This window comes from Ciconia boyciana, chromosome 2 (assembly GCF_034638445.1).
Source record: "Ciconia boyciana chromosome 2, ASM3463844v1, whole genome shotgun sequence".
Taxonomy (NCBI): domain Eukaryota; kingdom Metazoa; phylum Chordata; class Aves; order Ciconiiformes; family Ciconiidae; genus Ciconia; species Ciconia boyciana.
The window spans coordinates 38,025,623-38,040,478 of NC_132935.1; the positions used below are offsets into that span (position 1 = coordinate 38,025,623).

The window sequence follows — 14,856 nt, forward strand, 5'->3', positions numbered from 1 at the left end:
TCTCTTCAGTATCTGAAGCCAACAGGGTGAGTATGAGACAGCTGAGATAGTAACAAGTTTAGTGGAGTATAAGAACACAAAAAAATCCTGAAATTCAGGTATTTCTCATGGACTACACTGCGTTCAGCAAACCTTGCCTAGCAGCAACATGAAGCAGTTGTATCTTTCCCCCTCCCTTCCCCGGGCTCTCTGTCATTAATGAAGTGTTTATTTATGGTCATGTTGTTCTTACTAACCTTCAACAAATTTTCTGATATTCTGGGCAAGACTCCGGACGCTGCTGGGGAGGTTCCAAGGGTCTTGCTTGATGTGGAGTCGTAGCCTCTTTGGACAGTTAAGCTTTGGTTCCATTTCCTGCTGAAACTCTGAGCAAGAACAAAAATAGTATTTTTCTGCTTAAACCTCCTGAGAAAGCCACAGTAAGACATTATTTCTTCCTAAATGTTTTCACAGCTCAAAAAGTTGTCAACTTATTTAACTCTAGTTAAAGCAAGGGTGACAGGTCTAACAGTCATCTAAGCTCCCTACTTAGTCAAAGGAGAGAGCGAGCAGCATTCCCAAACATGATCCTTTTTGACCCAGGTACATAAGATAGAAGGTGCCTGTCTCCATGGAGTAAGCGGCACTCTGGAACTTTTAGAGGCAAAATTAATTCAATCAGAAAATTAAACTTAAAACAAAATTACTTATTGCTTAACTAGTCTATCTTTCAAATCATTGAAGTGCTCCTTGTACGGTTCATGAATATGGTGCAGATCAAGAATAAAGTATCTGACATGTCCATATCTTTTGTCTAACTGAACATTTATTATACCACTGAAAGGATAACATTTTGTTGTGTGAGCCTGCCAGGTACTCAATCTGAAACACTGAGAAACACAAGAGAGCAGAAATGCTCTAGGTTCATCCCCATTATCTTGGTCCCAAAATAGGATACAAAACACGAAAAAAAGAAAGAGGAGGAGGAGAAGGAGGAGGAGAGAGGAGGAGAAGGAGGAGGAGAGAGGAGGAGAAGGAGGAGGAGAGAGGAGGAGAGAGGAGATTACGTGGTCTTCCATGCAAATTCAGTGGGAGGGGAAGTACTTCAGGCTTTGTAAAACCAGATAATTGGGGCACAGTAATTATGCTCTGTTGACTTCAGTGGGATTTTGGTGATGTATAAAAGCCAAAGATCCACCTTCTGGCCATCTAAAATTAGTTTTCTTTGCCAAAAGACATATGCAGGATCAATAAAATCATAATTAAACCTATCATACATATTAATACAACATTCAGTCTCCCACTGAGCTTTTTTCTTCCTTTTTTTTATTTTTAAACTTCATTCACTGAAAGAAGTCCTTTGCATTTTTCATCACAATCTTATGGCTGCCACCAGATATCTGTTTATACACTTAGACTTAAGCAACTATGTGAGTGTTAGCAGAGTATCCGAAATTACATACAGGAATTTTTTTTAAACAATCAATAATACTTATATAAGCATATATTTGGAATAAATATTACTGTGAATATAGATTTACATTTGCAAATTATTTATGAATCAACTTCACAAATAATATATCTACAAAAAATAATAAAAATCTGGCATTAGTAATAAAATAGATCAGAAATGGCTTCAGTAGCTGAGACAAAAATGTAATAAAAACACCTGCAATATACAAAACCTGTTTCTTGCTTCAAAAACCTCAGCAATTCTGTAGTCAGTTCAGAGTCTACTGAATTTAAAGGTGACTTTCCAACAAACCTGAAATTATTTCATACATTGTGCAATAAAAGTGTAAGAAGACAGTTTTCAACTAAGAATAAGATCTACTTAACAAGAATTTCAACAATCAATTATTGCAGAATAGGCCAAGATTAAGCAAAATCAGTACTTCAGCACCCAGCTCAAGGAGTAGATAGCCATATTCATGTACCCTTCAAGCTGCCTTTCGATTCTCATAGATAGAATTAAATATTACCTTGGAGGCCTCGATCTGGTGTAAAGTATTTTGTCTGCTCAAAGGCTCTCATCACAGCTGGTCCTTTCAGAAGATTGACAATTGAATCAACCTGTTGGGATCAAGGTTCTGTGAGAAAGATGTTTTTTATAGCAACAACTAGAAATTCTTTCTTTAATAAATATGGACTACAGAAAAGCAGCTTTGGATTCTCTCTCACCTAATGGCTCTCTAGTTAAAGTAACAAGCTAGGGAATGTTAGACCAAATCTAAGGACCTGTTTAATTCGCAGTTTTGAACTATTTACAGAAAACTGAAGGAGAATGAGTAAATACATACCATCCCAGTAAACAGTGGAAAGCAAAAGTAAAAAGAAAAAGAAGTATTTGCTAAAGATATCTTAGCTCAAACATGGACATCAGTATCAAAGCCAAGAAAAATAATCTCATACTTGACCAAAAAGATGCTCCAAACAGCTATGGAGCTTGTCCTGTTTATCATGGGAGATTCGAACACTTATGGGAAGCTCGTCACCTGAAAAATATTTTAAAATGAAAAATTGTTTAGAAGTTTCAGCATATTTTCCAAAATCTTTGTAGCTTAGATAATCTGCTTTGCACACAGACTGATGCTTAGGCTTTCAGGATTATAGTAACTGTTCTCCCTAAATATTTTGCGTTTAGTAGTCACTCGATAATACAGAAATAGCTCTTAGAGAAAGGACCATATTCAAAACCCAACTGGACATGGTCCTGGACAACCTGCTCTAGATGACCTTGCTCAAGCAGGGGATTGGACTGGATGATCTCAAGAGGTCCCTTCAAACCTCAATCATGCTGGAGAACATTCTAAACACCAGACTAAATGCCTAAGTAGTGTGAACCTACTATAGCAGACCACAAAGCCACTGAAATGCATTCACCATAGAACTTTTATAGGTACTCTACAGACAATTCACAATCTTAATGTTCTTACTAATTAAATGGTTCTGAGATTTTAGTCATTCAACAAAAATACAGCATCCAAATCCTGTATTTGATATGAAGCTTTTAGTAGTACATACCACATCATTTCCTAAGAGGGTACAAAGGAGAAAGACTCTCCTAGGTCACTGCCCTCAGTCACTTGCTCTCTCAGACAACGGGTGATGCAACCTGAACTCTTTCAAACGCTGTGAAAAATTGAGCTTAAAACTGGTTTTCCTCCTTGCTGTTGCAGTGACAGATAAGAAGTAGCCACTTGATAATTTATAATCCAAATTTATTCATGGTCAATCTAGACTCATTTTTCTTATGTCAGTGAAACACTTAAATAGCACTTTTCTCTCCTCGATTTTTTTTTTAGCTCCTTTAGATGTCCTTACAGCCAGCAGTTATAACCCTTCACAGGATTTTAATTGCAACAGATGGAGCACAGTGCCAAAGAGCCCTGATCTGGAGTTAACCAGGTTAACTTTGGAACTAGGAGAAAATTAAGTCATCAGGAGAGTGGGAGTTTCACTGAGCAGCACTATTGATCGACTCAAACACTGTATCTGCACTTGGCTAGCACAGACGTATTCTTTTAGGCACCTCAGCTGGTACTTCAGCTTGATGCTGCACATGTGCATATCGGCTAATTTATATCTTAAGTTGAAGATACAGACCCTGGGTCTCATCTTTTATTAACAGTTCTTTATGTCCTTCATCCTTTCCTCTGTATCTGCTCAGCTCTGTAAGTACGTATCATTTCTGGAAAGCAGCTGCCTGGAATTGCATTATTCACAAGGTATCTCAGATACCTTGCATAATGCCATTAATAGTTTCCTGTCCCAACCAAAAATACCTCTCCTGGTACAACCAGCAATAAAATTTGCCTTCTCTATGGCCAAGTCTCACTGGTGGCTCATATTCAACTAATATGCACAGTTCCTTCTTTTCCTAAATCATTCCCAAATGATAAACTTCCAGCTTAGAGCAAATATTTTTCATTATTAGTCCCTGAGTATATGACCTTGTACTCCATGCGGTTAAATCCCATCTCATTCCTATTAGCAGCTGCATTTATTTAAATTCAGTCTGTCATGGCATAAACAAGAATGTGCTTCTCTGTGGTCTCACATTCCTTCCTACAAACATACACAGCCGTATCCTGCCGTCTGGGTGCAGACACAGGCTGGGAGAGCATTCCACACTCACCTAAAATGCTCCTTACTCTGTGCCACATAATGCACTGTCAAGGTCAAGGCAGGAAAATAGTTAAAAGCAGTGACTCTAAGAGCTCTAATTCAGTCTATTCACAGAGATGCTGGAATGTTGGCTCTCTTTCACAGAAGGACTCTTAAGTGCAGCACTGGCTGGGCAGAAGCAAAATGATACACTTCACCAAGGAGGATGCAATTTTTAAAACAAAAACAACAAAGCTGCCAGGCAAACGGAAAGAATAAAATGGAATAAAAGGAACAGATGACAGATTCATAGCTGACTTTTCTAAACATACCTGAATCCATTTCATCACTGTGAAAATAAGAACTGCATTGACTGCTACAAATGCTGGTGAATGAGGCAATGGAGTTCCTATTGCTGTTGCAATCGCTTGAAAAAAAAATACACAAAACAAAAAAAAGAAATAAAGTCATGTCCTTTAACACAGGCTCTGTATCAAAGTTACAGAAATTCTTTCCCTTTTCCCCTTTTAAATTTAATGATGAAATGGTCTGTACAATTCTTTATCAACAATAAAGATCCCTATACTTAGGCTATCGTTTAATTTGCAATCCTGGTAGGACTCAGAGGACCAGATTCCCAAAACAGAAGATTCAATTGTCTCCCTTCACCTTGCATGTGAACAAGTACTTGCAGAATGATAATATACACTTCCAATGCAAAACAACCAACTTTTCTTACACGAGTGACAGTTTTTGAAACTGTGGCCTCAAATGTTTTAGTAACTCCACATTTAAATTCTGTACTCCTAGTCCATAGCTAATACAAATGACGAAATACTCTGGTTTATCACTTGCCAACTAGAGTCCAATAATGGGTTTAGAAGAGATTTGATCCATTTGAGTAGCACCAAAACTCAAATTACAAACTATTTTTCCCTGCCAGCCAAAATATAGTTTACGACCCCATGTCTTCCAGCTGTTCATTTTGTTAGAGATGTATAGACATTTACATCTGTGACTTCAGTGAAAACTTCTATGCATACAAAATGTCACCCACATTGGTCTAGTAAGGAGATTTGGGGATTAAAATGTGTATTGTTTTTCTGCGCTTTTCTCTCAAAAATAAATTGTTCTGTACAGAAAATAGATGGAGAACATACGTACTTCTGCAGCATAAACAGTGTAAAACGTGTACTAAAAATCCTATGAAGATAACTTTGAATTCAAAGTCTTCAGAGTTATTTAGCCGCATGAAGATCGTTTAGTTTCAATGCAAGAAATGCTTAAGTAATTATCCAGCAGAGGGAGTCTTAAAAACCCAAGTGAATATAAGATAATGTAGAAGTGTACCTAAAGGATATCTATATATAATGATGTGGCTTTGGTTTTATGAATTGGGTGTACCCATTCACCAAGATATACATATCTATATTTTATATGTAATGCTGCAGTTATACATGTATCCATGTGCTCCCTACTTGTTTTCTTTACTTTTGTAAATACAGAAGTGATCTTTTACCAGTTTTGGCATACTGACTTACATTTCCTGGCTAAAGTATATGTTTTGGACATGTAGCCAACCAGGTAAGTGAATGGAGAAAACTTTTAAATGACGCAATATGATATAATCACAATCATATCCATTAAGTAGATGAAAAGACATCAGTAACAACATGTTCCTAACAGAGGGTGAAAAGTCCCAAGGAGTATTAAGAATTTCTGGCTGGATATTAAGAAATGTTTTCTAACTAACTGTATTCACTTATTAAAGTCTCCAAAGGGAAGATGAAGGTTATTTAAAACTGGATTGTGCAAAGCATGAGAAAATAAAACACGGGAAAATGAGAAACAGATTAGATGTATTAGCTATATCATTCTGCATTTTTATTGTGTTGTATTGCAAGGTTTAGAATGAGACCCTACAACACAAAATGAGAGCATTCTAATGGCTGAAATTAGCCTACTAATTCTAATAATAACCACAGTGGCATTATGGGATCTGGAGATTTTAAATATTGCCTAATTTAATTATTTAAGCAAAGAAACAAAAAATTCCAATCTCACTCCAACAATTGTTCTAAACTCAGAGATTTCATGATTATTCTGCATACGAAACCCTAGGTTTTATCATTCCTAAACACCCGGAATGGACTATAAATGACTGGAATCAGAATAAAGAAAATATTTTAAACGAAGAGACACTCATGTCCTAAGTCACACCTTCTTTCTCCACATACAAATCTTGTGCCACCTGGGGAACTTCCCAACTGGAGCAAGCTCCTGCACAGTCAGTTTGACACATCATGGACATGCAGAAACCCCTAAATGCGCTTCAGCTGAAAAAGCACTTTGCTTGTGTGTTCACCACGGTTAGAACAAGACTGACTTAATCTGTGCAAATTATCTCTACATTTATTTCTATTCAAATTTATACGTATATTTCTGTTTCTGCTCTGACAAAGAGTTCCTATCTACCATGCTGCAGTAATCAAATATTAGCTTATGAAAGAGATCTCAGCAACACAGGGTTCTGTAGAAAAACGATGACCCTACTGAGATTCTACTTTCTGAGCATAATAATGAACCATGATAATGAACAGATAATGAACCCTTATTTTACTTGCAGCTAAAATTTTAATTTAGATTTTATATCGTGTAGTTAACCAATTCTCTCTAAGCAACAGAAGATAATCTTTCTAAGACGTATGCTTTTTATAATTACTCTTTCCTTTTCAAAATTCTTTGTATTTTCATTCACAGTAAACGTGATGCATTATGAATTCTAGAGATGAGACGATGCTACGGTATTTAGAGTGGAAGAAGGTGAGGAATATATGTTGAGAAACAGATATTTTTTTTCTTTAGATCAGCAAGAGTGGTGGCTTTGGCATCTTGCTTTCCATGGCAGATATTTGGTTTGTTGTTGGGGAACGTAATAACAGAAATTATTTCTGTTTTTTATAAGACAGGTAATCTAAAGTAAAGCTTTACAGCTCTGGCTGTGATATCCTATAAAGGTTAGGGATACCGAGATCTAATAATCTGTGCTCATAAAAGAGTTTATTTTACACATCTTGTAACACATCTTGATGCTAGTTATTCCTCTGTTAGAAATGTCAGAATCATTATATTCCGACAGTCTTCATAGCCACTTGACAGTCTACAAACCCACAGGTTTGATTAAGCTGACAAATAAAAATATTATTAGTAAAGTTACCTGTAAGAATCCCTGTTGCTGATGGTATCATGACCAGAATCTTCTTGTTCATCACCTGTCACACTGAAACAGACTTTCTTCCCATTCCTTTCCCCCTTTTCATTATCACTGTCTGCCGGTATTAAAGGCTCAGGCGTTTTACGTTCTGATTTGGGAGAATATGTTATTGAAGAAAGAAGGCTGTGAGACCAAAAAAAAAAAAAAAAAACCACCCATAAATGCATGTTTTTCAAAAGTGAGCTAACAACAGGGTAACATTTCTCGTCAACGTCCTCCAACTATTATCCTATAATATGTGAAGGGGACATTTTAATTCAGTCCGTAACTATTTGAAACAAGGGAAGAAAGTGACACATTCTGCTGTTAAAAAGTGTAACTGTGAAACCCATTAGCATTACCAAATACTCAATCTTGTATGAAGGCAATGATTCTGGCTGGGGAAGAAATACAGCACATTCTTGAACACTTGGGGTCAAATTTTATATTAACATAACTATTTTTAAACACGAACCATGTACTTCTCAGCACAAATCAAGAAAACAAACCAAAGAAACTACATCTCTGCGAAAAGCATATATTTTCTCAATTACTACTGTACCAGACATGCCAGCCTGCATCACAAGCTATTTTACTAAGGCATTTTAAGAATCTTTATTAACATATCTCTTTATTTCACGACATTCAAAGTGTCTAAGCTGCTATCACTAGTAAAACTGATGATTAATCTATAAGCTTCTATGACGAGCACAAAAGTGGCATCCAGTCAAGAAGAGAGAACAGCGCAGACTGCTACATTTAGAACATGCACAAATACTGGAAGCAAAAGATTCATATTCTTGGGTGATTAACTCATATTGAGATGTTCTAATTTACTTTCAAGATCAGAACAGCTATAATGGGCAATTGTCCTTTAATTCCTATTACTCAAACACTCCATTAGAATGACGTTTTCAAACTAACATTTGGATCTGTAAGGCAGCATTTTTCTTGCAAAAACTACCTTCTAACTACCTGAAATCAGAAGACACTGAATTAAGCTTTTTTTCCAGTAAAGTACTTAGACACAGTAGCAGGGTTTTATTGTAGGAGCTGTCAGAATGGTCAACTGGAAAACTTTCTACCAAATACATGGCAGGATTCAAACATATGTTAGATCTTTTTGTTACTCATAATTCTTACTTCTGAAGGGGAACTATGGGGGATGCATATCTTTTGTGAACAAAAATGCTGTCCTAATTGTTATTAACAGGTAGCATTCAGAATTCCTTCCTTTACTCTTACTTCTCGCCACACATATTAGCATTGTTACATTACGCAAGGGGGCAATTCTGATTTTAAGTGGTTTAGAGCTCCATCTTAATTTTGTGGGGCTCTGCCCGTTGAAGCAATTCATTCTTAATCCTAACAAAGTTCGTTCAGCTACAGTTACATCAGTACTGAGCTATCAATTTCTCTACTCTTTTGACAAAGATATTCTACCAGAAAACAACCTGATCCTAAGCTATTCTTGAGAGTTAAAGTTTCTGGACTCAGAGCAGTGACTTTTTGCATACAAAACACAGACAATGTGTTCAACACCATGTTCAACCATAACTTTTTTGAGTATACACGTATAATTTCCTGACTCTCAGGAATGGACAGAGTTTTAAGAAAGAAATTAAGAAACCACATACTTTGGAAACGCAATAGGGTAGATTATCGCTATAATGCTGTCTGTTGATTGTATAGCAATGCATACATACCTCAAATGGTATATCAAGCTTGGTCTCATTGAAATCATGATGTGATAGATGTTAACATAGGGTTTGACATTAACTTTAGGAAAACAAGGATGCTAAGTAAAGCTTTTTAGCAATCCTTTCATCATTTCTGCATAACTCTCTGGCTAAAAGCCAACAAGAGATAGACAGATATTTATCCTACTGTGCTGGGTTTGGCTCGGATAGAGTTAATTTTCTTCATAGTAGCTAGTATGGGGCTATGTTTTGAATTTGGTATAGGATATAGGATATGATATAGGAAAAGGTACTGATCTGAAATGTAACTGAAATACAGAAAAACTACACAAAAGGTATAATTTTATCGGACTTTAAACCCACCCATCCACTAGACAGACATCTTTTGGGCTACATGATGCCTTAACACTTCATATCAGTGTGAAATCACAACTCCATTCTTCCCTATCACTTAAGTCACTGGTTAATAGGATTCCATCAGGACAGGAAGAAAGATGGGGCCCATATTTTACAGCAGCATTCAGTTTCAATCTGCCTGCTAGACCATACATGTTCTTGAACATGTCCTAAAATAAATGTGTTATGAAAATGTAGACTTTAGAAAATCAGTTCTTCATACTTGTAAAACTTATTTTCTGAATACAAAAATACAAAATGGGTTCAAAAAGTGATTAGACATATTCATGGCAGATCATTCTAGTAGTGCTCTTAAAACAAAAGGTCCATTCCAAGAAGATGTTGTAGCACTGCCTGCTGGAAGACGAGATGAGATAAGGACAAGGATTAATCTATAGTTTTGTTTTTTCTTGTGTTCCCATTATCATCCGCTTCTAGGAAAACAAAAATGGGCTTTGGGCAGATTCATTCTGGTAACTTCTTGTGGATTTTGTTGTTGCAAGAAAATAATCAAGAGTAAGAAACAAGCATAATGAACTGCAATTTCAGCTCCTGAAAATATCTTCCCCTGAGTAATTATTTGTCAAGACACAGACAGACTATTATATCCTCTTCTTTTATGTTACTGTTTAGTCACTGCTGCCAAGATCTCAGTAAAAGACTGATGAAGGTAGCTGGAGCTTTTCCTAAGGGAGCTTTTCACTTTCTCTCAGCAGGCAGGCTCTTTTTCTAAGGAAAATTTTTTTGCTGAACTACCATGAACGAAAGCTGGAACTTTGGATAACAGAGTTCTGGAGCTGGTAGTTCCTGAGGTCACTGAAGTGCTCTTAGAAACCCAATTCAGGGAGTCTAAAACACACATACCCAAACCTGGATGCAATAAAACCCCAATAATCATGCTTAAATAGACTTTTTTTTTTAAGTGTTTTTTTTTCCTTCTTAAACACAGCACATGCACATTATATTATCTTTGGAGATGGGTCTACCCCAAACAAAATTATCTTAGATGTCTATCTCTCATAGGAGAAATATGTGAATAATTAGTAACTAACAGCTAGAAAGTCTCTGTTACTATGAAGAAAATTTCCACGAAACAGAGAAATTTAAATCTTGACCAAAAAAATCCTCACATGTGGAATGAATCCTATATGCAACCCAAATCAACACAATCCTAAAAGTATGTCAGAAACAAACAAAACCTGCTATGGTCAGTCAAAGCATTAAAAATGGAAAGCCACAGGCAGTAACAAAAAAACCTATGCAACCTGTGAGCTGCTTTGCCTTTTCCTCACTCCACGGAGGCTCAGAAAATGTTCAAGCCTCCTGTATACTCCCAACAGACATCCTTCCAAAAAAACAGCTGGGATCGTGGGAGCACACTGACTGCAGATGAACCAAGAACACAGCAAAGTCACCATATAGAAAACAACTTGAAGAAGGGCTTATTTCTGTATAACACCTAGCATCACTGGTGAGTATCTGGCAATGGCACTAAAGAAGTACTGGGATACTATTAAACTATTTGAACGAGGAGTCAGTAGAACTTTGAGAGGCTGTGGAAAGGGGATATATGTCTTTTTTGTGTGTATCTCTTTCTCCGTCAGTACTATATTTCTTATGCAACCCAATCTCATCAACAAGCCATGACAAAAGTTATTATGAAGATAATGCTAGGAATACACAACCTTCTCCTAGACATTCCCTTCTTATAATCCACAAACTCTCACAGACCTGCTCTTCAGGTGAAACACTTGTTTTTCAGTGCACTTTCATTCACTAACAGATAGGAGAGGTTGGGCAGATAACACCACCCCAAGATTTTGGGAGTTGAGAGAGAGACCATTACTGACCTTAACACAGAGCAGAGACATGTAGTAACATGGAAAAGCAACAGTTTTTCAACAGTACTGTTATAAAGGGTACCAGAGATTCATTTAGTAGCCCAATTTTTCTATCATTCAATATCATATAAATTTAGAATTGTGATACCACGTTCATATTTTCTGTCCTGAGAAAAATATAATAATGAGGATTGCTTATAATAATAAGCAATTCAGTAAATAAAGACAACAATTTTATTGTTGCTATGTCATAACAGAACACAGAAGTTCTACAGTCTTTATAAAGTTCAAGGATTGGTGTGTTCAAGCATTTCCTCCTAGCTGCTGAAGTGAAGTATGAATATTTCTAATCAAAGCACAGCTGTTTGATTATCCTATCGTATTACTCTATCTTTTGTTTCTTAGCAGTCCTAACTTTTCTCCCAAGAGTTAATTAGTAGCTGTAACTATGTTCTAATATAATACAACACGTACTGCTGAACTGCTCACACCCAGATAGTCCCAGCTTCCCTCTTCCCCGTTCAGCACTTTTAAGCAGGTCCCTTGGCTATCCTGTTTCCTGTATAGAACCGCTTTCCTCCACAGTAATTACACACTGGCGGTCCACTCAAAGTCCATGAGGAATAAAGCATGAAAAGTCTCAGTCTTACAAACAGCAAAAGGTAAAATTTGCTAAATCAATCTGTGCACCTTATACAAGATCTGCTACAAGGTCAGTATACAGGAAATTTATTAAAGAAAAAAGTGAACCCTTGTGTTTACTGTCACGACTGTGTGATTCTCAAAATGAATATATATGTATATATATGTACATACCTGTACACACAATATGTGTGTGTGTGTGTGTATTTATATATACATGTGTACGAAAGAAAGGCTCAGAAGTTCCTGTGCTTTTGCATCATAGGCTCAAGGGAGTGGAAAGGAAAGGCGTGGCAGACTGGTAACTGGAACTTCCTGAAATATTGACTGAACTTCCATATATAATTTTCTGACTTCCTTGAGGAAGAGTGACAACACAGGCTTTACAGACAGTCATTTTTAAGTGCACCCAAGCACTGAAATTATCTTAAATTTAATTAACTGACTTCATCTTCAGCATGATAATTAACAGAACTACGTAAAGGCACAGAAAACAATGTTTTCTTGAAAAAATTTGAGGCCACTCTTACTTTTAATTCCTATTGCAGTATGTAACACAGTAAAAAGTAATTGTAATGTATAACTATTACATTACATTACTATTAGAACAGTACAAAAAAATTCCCACTCTGAAATAACTATGAAAGGACAAATCATTGTACAGTCTTCAAAATAACAGGAGAAGCAATGATACATCACTTTTCCAAACTGGAGATCATGAAAGACTAGCTTGCAAACTAAAAAATTGTGTTATTTATATTTTCAAAACGAATAATTTCTGACATTTGCATTACATATGGGATCTTTCAAAACTGAAAGACCTATGATCCTTCTTCATCCTCATCCCAAGACAGCAAATAGCCTAGCAGTCAACCCACTTACCTCACAAATGGAAAAGCAAGTTTTAAATCCTTGTCCTGAATTAGGACAAACTGTGATGAGACTCTGGGTCTCCCACATTCAAGGCAAGTGTCCTAATCACTCAGGAATGGCTCTCCCTAGATCCATAGCTCTTCATTAAGGCCAATTTGTTTTTGAAAAATGTCTAACAAATTAATAATCTTCCTATGGGTGAAAAATGCTTTACCTACAAATTCATCTTTGGGACTATTCAGCAATACCTGAAGAGTTCAGTAAAAGCTATTTTTATATCTCTGCCCTTTGTTTCCATACCTAGTGAAATTTTAGATGACATGTGGGCCTCATATTTCTCTCACCTCAAAATTATTTTCTAGAGAAAAGCTACAAACTGAAGTGGGAAAAAATCAGGGACACTGGGAAAAAGAACAAAATATAATATTACCTGCACTTAAATTCTTTGCCTTATTTAAATTCTATCTGAAGTCAACATTGATCCTACACTACAGAAAAAAGATACCCAGATTTATTGGTATCTTCAATGGAAAATTAAAGGCAAGTCCAGATGGTAACATTTACTTACTCATCTATTTGACAGACACATGTTTCCACCTCTTTCAGTGCAGCTTGTAATTTGAACAGCAATTTTTGATAGACATCCTGTGTTTCTAAATCTTCTTCTTTTAAGAGGTACCTCAGACCATGGCCCTCTTGCTGGCCAAGAGACTGTCCTGAAGGGGCAGCCATAGTAGTAATGGTATGTTGGACATAAATCATGGGATTCAGTTTACCTGGGAATAAACCAAAGAGGTGACATCATTATATTTTTTTCAACATACATTTTGAAGTTAGTAAAATACCTAACAGACATTGAAATATTTTCCTGCTTAAAACTTCATGTAATTATTTAATTTTACATTTTATTTTGCATATCAAAGTCAAGCTATTTAAGGAAAAAGTTATTGTGAAATTATGACTAGCCTTTATTATGCTTTAACATAAACTTAAGTATTGAAAATAGGGGATTTCATAAAGGCTTGTCCTTAATTTTAATATTTGGGACATAAACCTAAATGAGTTACATTTTAAGACTCTACAACAGAAGCACTGGAAGTAGTTCTCTCAAGCTCAACTGACTTACCTTGATCAGTGTTTTTATTTTCCTTTTCATGGGAAGAATGTTTTCTGCTGTCTAACTGTACACCAAAGGCACTACCAAGGGAAGTTGAGGTTTTAGGGTAAGACACTTCCATAACATTGATATGGCAATTGGTTGGACAGAAATCACTGCTGTGAAGTGGTGAAATCTTTGACTTAGCTTGTTTGAAGGTAGGCCAAGCTCTGTTTTTTAATACTCTTGAAAACTAGAAGTGAGAAAGAAAACAAAATTTTGATTAACAGCTTTTGATGTGTCAGCACTTGGCTGACAAAACTTGTGTACCTGACTAAAAAACAGAAGTTTAAAATTTTTCAGGCATCCTTGACTTCAGATGCCTTGACTTCATAATTTCCACCTTTCTCTACAAGGGAAAGAAAAAACATTTTTCATTTTGTATTTTTGAGGGGTTGGTTTTTGAAGTAAATTATACTTACAAATGTAAATAGCCTTGTAACAAGGAGATAAAATTTATTTTCCTTGCAACATAATAAAATATTAAGTGTCTTCCTGGGGAGAAAGTCTGGAAATGCTCTATGATCCAGTGCTGTACTGTACATGACATTTATAAACACCTGCTGACATAGATATTTTCAAGTCAATGTCTTGCAAAAATTTCTGAATTTTTTTCCCGAAGCTATAATACAAACAGAATTGGAAGCTATGAATTATGAATTTCATATTCAGGAAGGATGAAGGCCTCCCTAATGGTTTCCTGGGCTGCATTAGGAGAAGTGTTGCCAGCAGGTGGAGGGAGGTGATCCTGCCTCTCTGGAGTGCTGAGTCCAGGTCTGGGCTCTCCAGTACAAGAGAGACAGGGGCATACTGGAGAGAGTCCAGCAAAGGGCCACGAAGATGGTTAAGGGACTGGAGCATCTCTCCTATGAAGAAAGGCTGAGAGAGCTGGGACTGTTCAGCCTGGAG

At 36.4% G+C, this 14,856-nt stretch overlaps 1 protein-coding gene across 2 annotated transcripts in view; it reads right to left on the reverse strand.

Moving 5' to 3' along the window:
• The window catches only part of PREX2 (phosphatidylinositol-3,4,5-trisphosphate dependent Rac exchange factor 2), a 183,184-nt gene that overhangs the window by 60,169 nt on the left and 108,159 nt on the right, over window positions 1–14,856 (reverse strand). For both annotated transcript variants that reach the window (XM_072852376.1, XM_072852377.1), the window contains 7 exons: window positions 13,918–14,140; window positions 13,360–13,567; window positions 7,304–7,483; window positions 4,419–4,513; window positions 2,392–2,474; window positions 1,962–2,052; window positions 237–365 (listed from right to left, as the gene is read on the reverse strand). In XM_072852376.1, coding sequence (XP_072708477.1) covers window positions 237–365; window positions 1,962–2,052; window positions 2,392–2,474; window positions 4,419–4,513; window positions 7,304–7,483; window positions 13,360–13,567; window positions 13,918–14,140 — 1,009 coding nt within the window. The remainder of the gene's footprint in view (window positions 1–236; window positions 366–1,961; window positions 2,053–2,391; window positions 2,475–4,418; window positions 4,514–7,303; window positions 7,484–13,359; window positions 13,568–13,917; window positions 14,141–14,856) is intronic.